Source organism: Musca vetustissima, unplaced genomic scaffold, assembly GCF_032173495.1.
Source record: "Musca vetustissima isolate MV318-11 ecotype Yass unplaced genomic scaffold, APGP_CSIRO_Mvet_v1 utg4359, whole genome shotgun sequence".
NCBI lineage: Eukaryota > Metazoa > Arthropoda > Insecta > Diptera > Muscidae > Musca > Musca vetustissima.
This window is the reverse complement of record NW_026882006.1, coordinates 121,711-137,692: the sequence shown is the minus strand read 5'-3', so window position 1 is coordinate 137,692 and position 15,982 is coordinate 121,711. Positions and strand designations below refer to the sequence as shown.

Here is a 15,982-nt window from a genome sequence, read left to right as displayed (position 1 = left end):
ATTAGTTATGTAAAATTTAAGTTTTTTTTTTTCAAAGCAGTTTATGTTTAGGTGCAACTTTTTAGAAAAGTGCTTAAATACAACAGAGTAATATTTAAAAAAATAACCCGCAGATTTATTCTCATTTGAGTAATATGATTTTGAAAATCATTTATTCATTGATAATCATATAAATTATCTTGTTGTTGTGTTTACGTCTTCATATTATTTATTACATTTAATATTTGTTTTACAATCATGTTAATGTCATGGCTTTTAGCTAATAACAAAAAATTAATGTGTGTGTTAAGTAGAATTGTTGATTTTGGTGGTCAGAATATTCGATGAATGAATATATTTTTAAAAGTTTAAAACCCCTACATTTTTCTCGACGAAGGATGCCTGTGACTATGATAAATTGTCCGGCATTTTACAATCACTGAATGAATATATTCTTAAAAGTTTAAAAACCCTACATTTGTCTCGACGAAGGATGCCTATGGCTATGATAAATTGTCCGGCATTTTACAATCTCTCTCTCTCTCTCAGCTAGTACTTTTAATTCAGTCTGTTTGCTGTCTTATTTGCATTTCAAATGCCATCCTTTGAATTTCAAACTAAATCTTATTCAAATTATTCTTATTCAAATGCATTCCTTTGAATTTCAAAAGGTATTCTATGAATAACAAATAACAACTGATATAATATGAATTAGCAAACGGAATTCCCGAATTGCAAATTACATGTTGTGAATTACCAATGGAATTGTCCAATTACTATTAGATTGACATATTTTTTGTTGTTTTTCTTTACGTATATTCCCATTTCATTTTCTAGTTTCTTCATAACGTACTGTTTATCTTGGTGTCCCCATCTTTCATGATATAATTGCAGTTTCGACTTTTCTATTGAACTTGAAGCACATTGATTTACAGATATCTGATGAAAATCAACTCTAATAGAACTTTACATTTGCCTCTCTGTGTCCACACATAAAACCGTTTCTCTATTTACATCAAGCTGGCATTAATTTATTGTAGAATAAAACATACTTGATGGGTTTCTATCATACAGAACAGAAAAAAAGGTTTCTGGATATACCAGGAACATACCATACATCATAAAGTTTTACTGTCTTCTCGACATCCTTTTCTTTTGACTTAAAATTGAATGTACCTTTTCCCCGTTGTATGTAAAGTCTCTTTGCCTGCAGCTTGTATAGAATGAGATTCTTTCAAAGATCCGTAGAATGCTTTTGAATTTGTTACGTGCCTTGTTGCACCATTGTCAATCCACCAATCATTGACGGATATGCTCAAATTATTTTTTTTTCATTACAAAATGAAGGGCAACATTGGAACTATGGTCTTGGTTTTTACTGATGGCTTTGACTTACATGGTTTTCCATCAGCTATCCACTTTCTGCAGTCTTTAATCTAATGCCCCTTATTTCTAGCAATAGTGACAGGTTCCATCTCTAGTGTTATTCCTTAAATTCTGCATATTTTCACTCTTCTTCTCATTCAGAACTAATGCTTCCTGTTTCTGCACAATTTCACCTTACGATTTCTTTAAATTCCTTTCAAGCAAGCAGAGCTGTATAAGTAGTTCATTTAAGGACTTGTCTTTATCTAGTGTGAGCATCATCCAACTTGATGTGAACATTTCAAATGATTTAGGCAATATTATCAAACCAGAAATGATTTCATTCCACAAGCTTTTAAGCTTGGATATATGCGTAGAAACGTCGTTTTCTGTTATCCATTCAAACGAGAAAAGCTCCGTACACATTTTCAATAACTGATCTTTAGATGTTGTTTCAAATTCTATCATCAATCTGTGATATTCATCGGAACAGCCCATATTTGATGAATTATTGCCACAGTTTTTGTTTCCAATTTGAGTTCAGGGAATCATGCTTTTCTTATGGAAACCACATATTTTTCGATTCTTTTCACAACATTAAACTTGACACACACACACAGTTTTTTGTCATCAACTAATTAAACCATAACACACAACTATGTTCGCTAACATTTTGTAAGACAAATAATATTTTTTTTTTGTTCTATGCAATGTGAAGTTATTTTAAAAAATCAACATAAATTTAAAATTAAACCATTTTTGTCCATCGTTCACATCATTCGTTGTGCAAGTAATATTAGATTTTCTTTTTTGTTTTGTTAGTTAGATTATTATGTTTTTGAATTTGTGATTTCTATTTATCATATTATTAGAATACAGTTTTGTTTGCTTTGTTTGTTTCATTCATACACTCGATCTGATTTCTTGCTTCGTTCCGTTCACTCATTTATTCATTTAAGTTGCATTTTGTATAATTTGTAATTCTTCTCCATGCAAATTTGTTTTTAGTTTTTGTATAGTTGCTTTGCTTGGCTCGACAGTTTTCTTTTCTCTTAGTTTTGTTTCTTATATATTTATGCTAAGTTTGACGATAAAAACAATTAATTATTTACAACCATGCGTTGTTTACCAACTCTTGGCTTAATCGTTTCAGAAATTTGCCACATTTCCTCTTCACCCAAAAAGTTTTCGAAATTTTCAAAAAATCTGATAATACGTTCGTTGCGTGGATATTTATAGGAGCTGTAAAATGGATGGATTTGTATGGGTGTACATTTAAAGAATACAAAAATATGTAATGCGTGCTTACCATTTTTTGAAACGCTTCATGTTTACAATAATTTTGTACTGTTGCCAACGTTTTGAAAAATTAACCACACCATCTTTTAAGTAGTCGGGATTGCCCACATGTACAAATGTTAAATCCTGCAGAACAAGACCACTGAAAATATAACAATAAAAAGGGAAATATATATTATATATGTATCAAAACGTCCGATATATCCCATTTCGAATAGCGAAAAGCTTCTAGGATCCATCTTAAATATTGCGAGCTGTATGGTGATTTCCACTAACAGCTAAATCGACATCGAATTTTATTCTCATCAATAATAGTCTTACTTACATGTATGGTATGCAGGGTGGTGATGTTTCTTCCAATGCTTTACGATAATTTCGAAAACTAGAACTTGAATCGATTATATTACAATTATTTTTTAAAGTTTCTTTGATAGATTTATTCCATTCGAGTCTGAAAATGAAATATAATAAAAAATACCAAAATTAAACATTGTTTCCATTACTAAGGAATTTCTCTTTCACCGCCTTACCTTCTAATCGGAGCAGAGTCCAGTGCAGACAATAAGGCCAAATATGAATTATAATTGTGTATCTTCTTGAGGTGTGACATAATTTTAATAAATTTCTCCACATATTTTTCACGCTCTCTGGCACAGTTCAACATTAATATCTTCGAACGTACCCAGTAGGACATTTTATTGAAATGTTCGGTGAATTTATTTAGATTTGGCGATTTCTCTTCACATTGATCTTTGGCAAAGATTAGAACTTCGGGTATTTCGATCTTTTGGAATAGCTCAGCATCCAACAGAGTCATTTGTCTGGCAATTTCCATGGCCTTGAAATCCAATAAACTGGGCGGCACACTGACCGTTGAGAACATATCAGTTGGTGGATAGGCAGGCATACGTGACTCTTTATACAAATTCACCTGACAAATAAAAAAAATATTGAATTGAGTTTCGATTTTCACAAATTGCTTCTTCTTACTTTCTCAACAATTTCTTTGCGCAACACTCTGGCAAAATTCAATTGGCCGGCACAAACAAGTTCATACACAAATTTTACTACCAATGTAAGCAGGTTGGGTGAAGTTAAATCCGTACAACTAGAAAATTTCAGAAAAAAACGATTTTAATATTTACAGCAATGAGTTAAACATTTTCTAAGTTTCGTTGTTACTCACGTTAAATCATTTACAACCCGAACAATCAGTGAAAACGTTTCATTGGCTGCCTTTAGTTTTTGCTCATTTAATTGGCAAAAGAATACCGTATAACGATGGGTTAATTTCTCAATTAAATCGATGGGTTGTATAAATGTTCGGAAAGTTGTTATAAATGCTTCAGTGAATGCTGTCAAACGAGATAGAGATTCAATTATTATTAAATAAAAAAATAAACTTATATTGATTTAAAGCAGCAGCAGCAGACACTCACCTTTGTCGGTGACATTTTGTACACGACTGGCATGTACAATTAAAGCATCGATATAGCCTCCTTTAACTTCTGGACCATCTTCATTCTCTTTTTTAAATATTAAATATGGCGTTATATCAACCTCTTCCAAAATATTTGGCAATTGATTAATTTCTTCTGTGGATAGGGGACTCTGAAAATGAAATTAAATTAAGAGATCAATTTAGTTTCGTTAGTAGCAGTAAGGAAGGTGTGAAAGACAGAGTCGAAGACACTTCTTGTTTGAATTAACCCCTCATAACAAATTAATATATTAAAACTATTTTAAAAACCGATAAAAATCATCGATTGGAAACTCCCCTGTATATCATATCATAAAAATTATCTAAATCAATTTCAAAACCTTACCCTTCTATTAAAATTATTATAATTGACCATATCCTCAACTTCACTGGAATAATCACCATTTGGCCCCATTTTATCAAGTGTGGGCGATGTGGGTGTTCTTGGCATGGACGTGTCATAAACATTTTGCAATTCGTGTGAATGTATGAGGCCAGTCTCATCATATTGATCATCAACTTCTTCCGATACCGTTGACATCATTTCATTGCCACCGGTGGAGCTTAGGATACGATGATCTGATGTTAAATGTGAAGGTTTTGGACTTGGCGGTGGTGTTGTAATAATTGTTGGTGGTGGCACCGGTGATGATGATACGGCTGCTGACGTTGTTGAGGCAGCGCCGCCGGCGCCGCTGCCAATTGATGTTGCTGATTGATTTTTCCATTGCTTATTGCTTTTCGGTGGCAATGCCGGTGGTACCTCCTGTAAATCATTTTGGACAAATGTTGTAGCAATGCTAGATGGATACAATTCAGAACAGAAGAAGAAATATGTGGTTAAAAATTCATAGATTCATAGATTACAAAATAACCCAACATACTTCATTGTTTGACTGTGTGTTATGTTTCTGTTCATTGTGCTGCCGACATGAACCGTGTGACGTTGTGTAGATGCCGAACATATTTCCATATAGGCCAAAACTGTTTATCGGAAAAGGAAGAAACAAAAACAAAGAAGAAACATTGCAGACTATTAGTATGTATGTTGTGTTAGATATGTTACAAATATGTAGTTGAATATATAAACAAACAAAAAATAATAGCATAAATTTCAACATGAAACAAAATACAAACAATAGTTTGTTTATATTAATATTATTAATTGTTGCTGTTGGTTTGTTTTTATTTTTTTAGTCTATGGGGGTAGGTCAAAAGCAGGCATCATTGTTTTTCTGGGGGTTTTGATTTTGCCTACGTTATTGCTACGCTGGAGCGCTGGGTGGCCTTACTTCGTGTTCAGTGCAACACACTTAGTTGCTTGTTCTTATACATACTTACCTGAAAATGCCACACTTTGAAACACTACAAGTTTGCAAATATTTAATTTTTGGGAGTTTGAAAGAGAGATGCAAAGAAAAACAGACGTACAAGAGAAATTCATACACATAATTACATATTTAGGTATTAAAACACAACCAAAATTGATCTCTAATATGGAAATGATGTTTTCTCTCAGTGGGGATAAAGTAGTGTTGCTGGCTGGCTGTTGTTTTGTTTGTCTGACTTTGGTATAGAGTAGTTTTTGTTCAGAGCAATGAGTGGTGTGACTGATGTAGGGGTGGGTGTTTGTAGATTTGGTTGTTATGATTAAATTCTTAATTAAATCAAATTGATTAACAAACTGAGAAATATGGAGAAAGAGAGGGAGAAATGGGTAACCTATTGCGACCGAGGCAAAAAACTGTTGTTGATAAAAACAGATTGCATTGATCCTGCATTGAAATATCATTCGGATATTAAATTTTACTTTTTATGACATCGATCTACAGTTGTCAGTATGACAAAGTATGAATTAAATTTCGATAATAAATCTGAGGAGCTATAAAGCTTCGTGTCCTTTGACATACCCTGGAAGGCAATTTCAGCCGGTATGGCGGTCAAAAAACCTAGCATCCTTGAGAAAGGCTGCTAGGAAATCTTATAATAAATAATTCAAAGCTAAAACAGCATCCACATCCCTTGGTCGCGAAGACTTCGGAACGATTGAGGATGTTGAGAAAGTTGGGAACGATATCACGTGGACCCTTCTGAGGAGTTATAAGGCTTCTTGTCCTTTGACATACCCTGGGAGGAAATTTCAGTCGGTATTGTGGTCATCCATTAGGAAGGAGGATAGGAAATCTTATAATAAAGCATATAGGACGAAACTTAGTACAGATTGGGACGTTTATAGAGAACAATTTAACAGGTACAAAAGTGAAATCAAGAAGGCGAAATGTGAGTCTTGGGTGTGCTATAGCGAGTCAATCGAAGATGTGAACGAAGCAACCAAATTTCGCAGAGTAATATCTAAATATCCATAATCTGTAGATAGTATAAAGTGAAGCGACGGTACGTGGACCAAATCTGGTAGAGAGACTCTTGATCTTCTACATGGTGGAGCATTCTCTTATGGATTTTAGTGATAAATGAAATACTTCTGAAATTCGATCTACTCAGGATAAAGGTTGTAGCCTATGCCGATTATGTAGTCCTGCTAATCGGTGGGAAATTTCTGCCGACTATTTCTGACATCATAACTCTGCCTTATTCTTCTCCAGAATTGATCCTTAGTTTTGTTAAAGCTCTGACATGGCTAATATAAATAATTTTTCTACACTGTTTCTAATCTTCGTCTATCTCCTCTCCTTTCCACTTTCCTTTTAATCCCTTCTTTTTCAGATACCCAGGATGAACAGCTGTTAAGGCAGCCGTGCATCCCTTAATCTAACTTAACTTCTTCAGGAAATCTAGGCTCGTTTTGAGGCATGTGTGTTTGGTTGTAGACTGAAAGTCCAACCTCGACTGACTTGGTATATTCTTTACATTGACCATATAAAATTGCTTTTATCATAAGAATTTTTTGGGCCAAAATATCTACCATAATTCAACAATACCAATTGTACAGCCGAAATCGTTATAAATGGCACTGTTTTTATAGCATAACTGTTGTCGTGACTGTATTTGACTGCAGTTAATATAAATTTTCTTGTTATTCGATAATAAGAATCTTGATGATCTGTGGTAAATGTTGAGTGTAAAATTATGAATGTGAAAAGAGAACGAATAACATGTTCAATACTTACTATGCCTCTTCTTCAAGGGCAGGGGCGGGGGTTGTTCTAAGTGTCCATCTAAACCCATATTGATGGCATTACAGCTGCCGGCAGGCATATCCAAACGACGGGGATCTAAACTTGTGTGCTTTGTCTGCCATTGAAATGTACGAACTTGACGACGTAATTCAGGTATTTCAGTAGAGCTGAAAAAATAAAAATTTTTTGTCTATAAAACAAAATTCAATTGTTTTTTATCAACGATTTTCGTACTTATCCGGTGTATCTGAGTCATACGAAGCTAATTTCGTAAGGCCGGATTTTTTTGGTGGTAACGCCGGTGGTGTATCATTCGACAATGTCGCCAGTATATCCTCCGTTGAGGTTATATCTAAGCTATTGCTATTTTTGAAAATAGAACTACTTGTGCTACTGCTGGTGATGGGCATTGCCTGAAGTTGTTCCAATAATCTTTTCTCTGCCTCAAATTGATCGGGAGATGAAATGCGACGTTCATCATCATTTAGAATACGCATTGCTGTTGCTTCCGATATACTGCTGGTGCTAGTACTCGATATGCATACAGATGCCGTTTTATTTAGACTGTTTATTTGCTGCAGCTGCTGCTGATGGTGATGATGTTGTTGAAAGAAATCCTCATTGATGCTGTTGTTGCTGTACATACAAGTTAGCTCCGAGGAGGAGTTGCTGGACTTTGAAGATGATTGAAAACTAACATCGGAAGAGTGTTTGGAATAACTTTGTGTTGAAGTGCGTATTGAACAGTTTGAATGAAAACCTGAAGAAAAATGTGCAAATGTTTTAATAAGTTAAAAAAATTGAACATTGAACGTGAAAAACACAAATGCAAAATAAATATAGCATGCATAAGAAATAGAACAAACAATAATTTAATACGAAATTATAAATTAAAAAAAGAAATATAAAATATATAAAATAAAAAATGATTGTTAATTCTAATTATGACGTGTAAGTATTTAAACAACAATAATAACAAGGACAATAACACAGCATCCAACAAGAACAATGGTAGTGGTAGTATTCAATAACCATTTTTGTATTTTTTTCTTTTTCTGGTTTCTGCTCTACAACATCCAACACATATAATTTTTAAGAAAACAACAAAACGAAAAATATACCCGATTCATTTGAATGCCGATGGTGATTGTTCACTTTGCGCAATTCTGTTTTGCCAATTTCCTCATCAAATTCACTGATGATTCCGCCTCCAGATAAGTCACATTTGCCCGTTTGTTTGTTGATAATATTGCTTTCGATTGTTGTTTGTTCATTAGATCTAATGGTGGCTGATCTTAGTCCATTGCCACGGCCGCCACCAGCGCCAATACCTTCCGTTAGGTTTTCTAAATTATTTTTCAAAATTTTGATTAGCAATTTTGTTGTGTGGGTGAAAATATGTATCTTTCTTTCAAATGTTACTACCATGTACTAGAGCATTAGTGACACCACATTATTACAATAAAAAAAAAATAATAAACTAGGAGAAAATAGAAAGGGCATTTTCCTCTCCTTTACCAAAATATTAATAATAATGCGTGTATAATTTCTGTACTCTCACAAACAATGCAACTTAAACTATTTATACACATTACTTGAAATGTATTTTTATTTCTTGCTGTGTGGTTTTTTGTTAATAGTTGCGGTTGTTTACTGCCAGACGACATTACATATACATATATATCATATTTCAAAATAATCCTAATCTATGTAAATTGTCACAGAAAATGGAAATCCCCGAAGAAATTGCATATGCAATTTAATTCCAAAGCTATCTTATCACTTTTTACGCATTATTTTGTCATCACATACATACGTACATACATATATCATTAGAATAATAATAATTCCTAACACAATGTAAACAAAAATATTGAGCGTAGAGTGATGTAGTTAGATGATGGGACTAGATTAGATAACTTACTGTAGGCCAAATTGTATTCATGATATTCTTCTTCACGGGACTGATCTAAAGAACATTGACTAGAATTCTCATCCGGTGAACAAGAACGAACTGTTAGACTGAAAAGAAACGATAGGGAAATTAGAATTCATACGAAATGTTTGAATATGAATAAATCTACTTACTGATCCACACCTAATTCGGCATCTGAATTATTGATATTGGTATCATAATTGGTATATGATTGATTGACGGGTGGTTGACTGTTTTTCTTTGGCGGTAATGGTGGAGGATTGTGTGATCTGAAGCATAGAAAAAAAACACACACACACATTTATTATTTGATTTTGAAAAAGTTTTAGTATAAAAAATTATTTCAAAAAATACCTATTAGGCAATGGTGGTTTTGGTGGGGGACTGGAGTCTCTTAAAATATTTTCAGTACTATATGAAGCATGCATGGGATTTGATGTTCTTTTTTCAAGTATATCCCGTTCTCTGGAAACAAAAACAAAAATTAAAATCAAGGGTTAAATAACAGTTGAAAAGGTATATATTTGGCGGTCAGACAGATATTAAAAATTAATAGATAAAACGAATGTTTAAAAGAGACAAGTTTATAGAAAACCTCTAATGAAACCATCTTTGTATTCTTTGTAAACTATATCGGAAATTTGTTTTTCCAATGACCATAAACATTATGTGCATAAAACCCGTTCCTAAATCGTTCAGATCAATTTCGCTTGCAAATAAAAAAAAATTGACGACTGTGTGTAACAAAACCGTAACACTATAACGTTTTCACAACAGTGGACTGACTCTACGATTCGAAATGAAATTTCAGTTGGACTGTTACAAAAGTAACATATTTTCGATCTCTATCTCAATCAGTGAAACTGGCGCCCTTGCTTTATGAAAAAAAAACTCTTATCTGTTATAATGAAAGTAGTGTGTTATAATAATACCTTGTGGTGCAGGGTATTATGTCTTTGTGCATATGTTTGTAACAGGCAAAAGAAACGAGATATACCAATGGTTCCTTTTGAGAATATGAATAGAATCACATTCTAAGCCGATTTATGCATGCCCGTCCTAAATTATAAATTTAGGACGGACGGACATGCATAATAAACAAAGTACAGGTCTCATTTGCAATTCGAATTGGATGAAATTTCGCACAGCTCATTATTTGGCCAGGGACGAACCCTATTGAAATTGCTCTCATATATATTTTCGTCCGATTTTATGTAAATGGTGCACCAAAGTCCCTATATATCCTTCGATTTGCACGAAATTTTAAACAGCGTACTGAATTGAGTCTGCAATGATGTGCTAAGTTTCGTGAAGATCGGTTCAGCTTTAGATATAGGTCCCACATACATGTTCGTCCGATTAAAGGCAAATAGTGCACCAAAGTACCTATATATCTTTCGATTTGCACGAAAATTGGCACAGCGTACTGAATTAAGTCTAGAATAATGTCTGCTAAGTTTCGTTCAGATTTAGATATAGCTCCCATATATATTTTCGTCGGATTTTAGGTAATTAGTGCACCAAACTCCTAATGTTTGTCCGATTGACGCGAACGTTTGCACAACGTATTCAATTGGGACTAGAATGACGTTGAAATTGATGCAGATGCATACATAGCTTCCATATATATTTCAACTGGTGTCTGATTGATATTAAATTTTGAACAGTGCGGCATACCGAATAGCGAGTACTAAATTTGCTATAAATCGATTTAAATAAGTTTGTCCCATTGTACACAAACGACTCTAAATCTGCCTGAATGAAATAAAACTTACCATTGGTTTCAGAATATATGTACGGATTGATGTTAGTTGGCTCATATGGATAAAGATTACATACTCGAAAAGGCGACGTCTGTTAAGATACCTATCTAAAATATACCCAAAGTGGTGAAGGGTATCGCATAGTCGGCCCAGTCCGACTTTACTAATTTCCTTACTGGTTTTTGTTGAGTCGTGGAAGGATTCATTCGTTGATCTGTATGGGTTTTGACGGACTCATATGTATAGTTACAATAAGAAATATTGCTCAGAAAATTACAATAGAATGAGTCATGAGTTTCAATATGAGTTTGGTATTGCATTGTGTTCATGAGTCACGAATATTAGAAGTAGATACTTCTGTATCATCATGAAATTATTTCTAAAATGCATATGTCCTTACGGAAAACCCTCATTATTATTACACACGTCTAATAAGGACCATGCGTTTTGAGAATCTAGAACTCCTACTTCTTCGTGTTCGATAAGGAAAGTTCAATCCCGTCGTTCATGTCAAATTAACATTCAATTCGACACTTTTTAAATCCTTTAAAATTTGTTGTATAATTGGTACAATCAACAATGGTTTATCCGATTTTTATTTTCTGGCGTTTCCTTCTATTTCAATTGACGTCAAAATATCTACTTACTTTGGTGTCAATGTTATATCCGGCAGAGATGTACGTTGTCCAGCAACTTCAACTGAGGGACGCATTAACAAATTGTGTGTGCTATTGGAATCGACGGATGCACTTGTTGTTGTATTTGTTGTTGTGGGCGTTTGGCCTTCAGTGGCATTAACATCATATTGAAATGTCAAATCACTGCGTTCCTTTAAACTCTGTTGCGCCAATGTAGCCAGATTCTAAAACAAAAAAACCACAAAGTAAAAGAATTAACTTTTTTGTTGTTCATTTTTTTTCGAAATCTTCTTCTTCCACATACCCTTACGGCCTCCTCAAGTAAATCAACAATTTCGCGTACATTTTCATTACTCAACGAAGCACATTCCTCCGAATCTTCACTTAGCATAGCTTCATCACAAAGCTTGATCAGTTTACCCAGTGATTGGTAGACTTGTTGCGTAGCCGACAATAGACTGGTGTTGTTTTCATTCAGCGTATTCGCTTGAATAACTAAAACGGCAGGCAAGAATACATATTTGGTATTATTAGTCATTGACGTGCGTTGTCGATGAAAACGGCAACGGCGTTTTAATTACATATTGGTACAAACGCAAAGTAAATGGGGGTTGGGGATGGCCAATTAATTATTGGATTTGGACGTTGAGGCTTACCTGCAAACAAACTAGCTGTCGTTTCCAATATTACCGTACCATTGCCAGGCAATACTTCCAATTTCTTTTTAAGTATAACATCCTTGAAATGTTTCAAAGCATTCGTTATATCCTTCACATATGAGTCGATCTTTTGTGATGATTTGGCCACTTCCTCGGCTGTTGGTGGGACCTTATTTTTATGCCGGGGACTTTGGGGAGAATGGGATCTAAAACAAATATTAATTGAAATTAGAGACGTTCCCCATTTGGGATTGGGTGCTGCTTACCTCCCCAATGTATTTGTCGGCGTACGCATTAATGATATTTTCTCAAATAGATCGTCTTTAAACGATCTGGCCCGCCTGGCTAATTTGGTGCCTTTCAAGCTGTTCTTGTGGCCCGATGATCGTATCGTATTATTGCCTACCAGTGGTGTACTGGTCTGTTGGGTGGGCGTGGCTGGCGAAGTATTTGGCGAACCATACAGATTCAACTGCGACGACAGGGACGAATTCGGCGTGGACGGAGTGCTGATGACGCTTTCTGCAAAGGGAAACAAACACCAAGAAAAAAAGAAATATTTTAAAAAATGTTTACACTATCATCGTGTCGCCCAACAAATGGTAGGGCGTCTGTATGTATGTACAACATATTCATTCAGTCTTCTAAGACAACACCACAACATCTCACATAAAAATAGATCATCACATTTGCAAATGTTAAAAATATACTAGGATTTCCCCACATATGATTTGAATGGTTGATGGGTTCGTGGCCCCACATTATTCCATACATCCACCCAACCATCCTTACACTCTATTTGTAATTTTGCTTCTCCACTAAATAATATGTGTGTGTGTGCGAGTATTTGTATTTAAATGTCACAGTACACGGAGCGACGAGCAAGCAACAACGATGACGATGATGGGGACAAAACAGATCACACTCGACAGCGATTGTTCTGTTGCTGTTATCTGGATAGATGTTGATGCCGCTGTTGGTGTTGCTACTGTTGATTATTTCCAAGATACGAGCGAAAATTTTTGATTGCAGATAAATTCACTTTACCGTTGTTGAGTTGTTATGCCGTTTATCCGACTAGCAGACCGACCGACCGATTGAACGTCCGTTTGTTTTACTTGTTATTGTTTAGATAAACACTTACACTTGGCTTAGACAAGCAAATATTTGAAATATTTTTGTTCCGCAATCAACGAACGATCAGAGCACGACACACACGTCAAATCAACTTATTTGTTGGTCGGTTGCTTGCTTGGAGTCCGTCCGTTCGCTTAGCTTAGATAGGAATAAAATGTTGTTTTTAATATCTTGTGATGAATCAATTGTCGGTCATAGTAGTAGATACATTATTTCATTGTAGTACCCCCGCCGCACACACATTCACGCTCGCACCCACAAAAACAACACATACACTACACTCTCTATGGATGGCCAGGCAAGGCAGCCAGCCAGCAAACAACAACAGCAGCAGCAGTTACCAACAACCTAACACTCTGCAATTGTATCTTCTCTCACGGGTCTCACTGGATGGATGTATGGATGGCTGGCTGTCTCACAGAGCACATACTCAACATTTATGTGGCGTAGAAGAAAATGTGTGTGTACCATACCTTGCATCATTTTAACCAGCCTCCTCCGATTGTTTTCGCAATATTTCAATGAGTTTTCAATATTTTCACTTGATTTTCTTTATTGTTTAATGAATTGTGGCATTTTAATCAATTATTTGCACAAATTTTCTTTATTTTTTTAACTGAGATTCGACAGAGCGTAGAGAGAGTACTGTGTTTTGGAGGTTACTCATACAAAGTAAAGAAAAACTAAAAGCGTTCCACCTGCCACCAAATGGGGGGAGATGAAGAAATGACCGATAAAAAGGAACTGAAAATGGAAAAACGGAAAATTTACGAATAAGGTGTAAGGCATAGGGGGAAACTAGTTCAATATAATGATTCTGTAAAATGAACGACCGGAAAAATGTCGTCTATCTAGTTTTTCACTTCACTGTTATATTTTTCAAAACATTACACGCAGAGTCACACAATTCGACATAATAAGCCACAATATGAAAATATTATATTTATAAGTTGTTATGGCCTATCTGGAAGTAACATCGGTGACTCGTGCAACATAAGGTAGTTTAGATTTAGGAAATCCACTCGATCGCAAATGTCAATTCCATAGCTTATACGTCAAACACAATTCACTGGATTTGTGAACAGGATTAACGTGACGTAAACGCAATGGAATTGACATTTGATATCGAGTGGATTTAGTAATCTAAACGTAGCAATACTCTCTATGAGGTGTGTAGTTTAGGTTAAGTGATTTTTTGTAACATATACTGTTATTTTAGCTCGGTTATCTGAACATGAAATAAATTAAAATAATCAGCTAATTATCCCTCAATCTATCATTCGCTTTACTCAAGGAAAAAATTGGCATGATGTTCAACACGTCCGCAAATTTTTCTCGAGAAGGAACAATGGTTTTGTTGCTTGTGTTAAAATACATTTACATATACGATTTTTAATCGACTCGATTAACGAAATCCAGAATACACCCTAATTGTTTACACGTACCTTTAATCATGATCTAAATACCGATTAGCTGATGTTTGTTACTATACATACAAAATTGTTAATTTGCGCCAAAAATATGTGTTCGCAATTTAAAAATAATGAAAAACAAGAATTACAACAATGGAAATGTTTTTACGATGCTGTGATCGTTAGTAAAAACATACACATACAAAGGAAAAACTCTATAAATAATTTGTATTTTCCTTTGGTCTTTCATTTTTGTATTTGGCAACCGTTAAATTTAAAAACAAACTGTTTTTAAATTTAAATGGTTGCTAGTCGATAGCTACTTGAAGGACCTCTTCCTATCCGACGAAGTTGATCAACGAAACCTACGGTTTGGCCAGATAACCTTATACAAAGGGGTCAATGTTGTTAATTGTCGAACTGAGGAATCTTCCTAAAGAAGACAATAGACTTATTGTAAGGGTTTTCCACACTGTGATCGCTTCATACCCTAACAGACCTGCGAGTATAAACGCAAAGGACTTATACACCAAGTTATAAATGAAATTGTGGTAAAACTTTACCACATTTACGTGTCCGGACAGTATTAAAATGCTCTTCAAAGTCTCAATGATTTCAATTCAGATTTCAGTATTGTCCAAAGTCCTAATATCGGGAGATGAAGGAAAACACAAGACAATTGGGCTATATTCTGCGACTTGCATTTCTTGACATCCCGACAATTTAAAGGCTTATTAGCAGAAAATGTGGGATCTTTATATGACAAAAAATCTGAGAAACGGAGTTTTTTTTAATTATGACCACATCGGATGAAAAGTTCCGATAGGAGCATCAAAATGCTTTAACTGAGGCATGGCGATCTTTTAACTAATGAGACATGGGGGTTATGATGCATAGACTAGTGGTTGTTCACTTTCCGGGAACAAGTCTAGCTTAGGGCCCTGATAAAAATATAATATTCTTATCAAATAAGTTTACACATTCTTAGATATGGGTCTCCAAAAACGCTATTGCCTCAGTAAAAACCGTTTGAAAACAGTGAGAAAATATAAGGGTCCCAACGGAACTTTGGAGGCCCATATCTCCGGAAATACCGATTTCCGCAAGCAAAAAGTATACCGTTGTAATCAAGACCCCAAGGACTACATGTGGTAAAAATTTCAAAGCGATCCTCGTG

At 34.8% G+C, this 15,982-nt stretch overlaps 1 protein-coding gene across 1 annotated transcript; it reads right to left on the bottom strand.

Annotated features, from left to right (window-relative positions):
- Positions 1 to 2,400: 2,400 nt before the first annotated feature.
- LOC133328108 (guanine nucleotide-releasing factor 2) lies at positions 2,401 to 14,020 on the bottom strand. The gene is given in 21 exon segments (XM_061536663.1): positions 2,401 to 2,586; positions 2,654 to 2,785; positions 2,969 to 3,094; positions 3,174 to 3,574; positions 3,634 to 3,751; positions 3,830 to 3,998; positions 4,083 to 4,254; positions 4,470 to 4,923; positions 5,008 to 5,107; positions 5,465 to 5,807; positions 7,063 to 7,184; positions 7,252 to 7,427; positions 7,495 to 8,020; positions 8,382 to 8,606; positions 9,140 to 9,282; positions 9,349 to 9,465; positions 9,551 to 9,661; positions 11,607 to 11,821; positions 11,902 to 12,092; positions 12,254 to 12,778; positions 13,867 to 14,020. Coding segments are annotated over 21 exon segments (4,518 nt in total). The 5' UTR covers positions 13,877 to 14,020; the 3' UTR covers positions 2,401 to 2,444.
- Between the last annotated feature and the right edge of the window lie 1,962 nt (positions 14,021 to 15,982).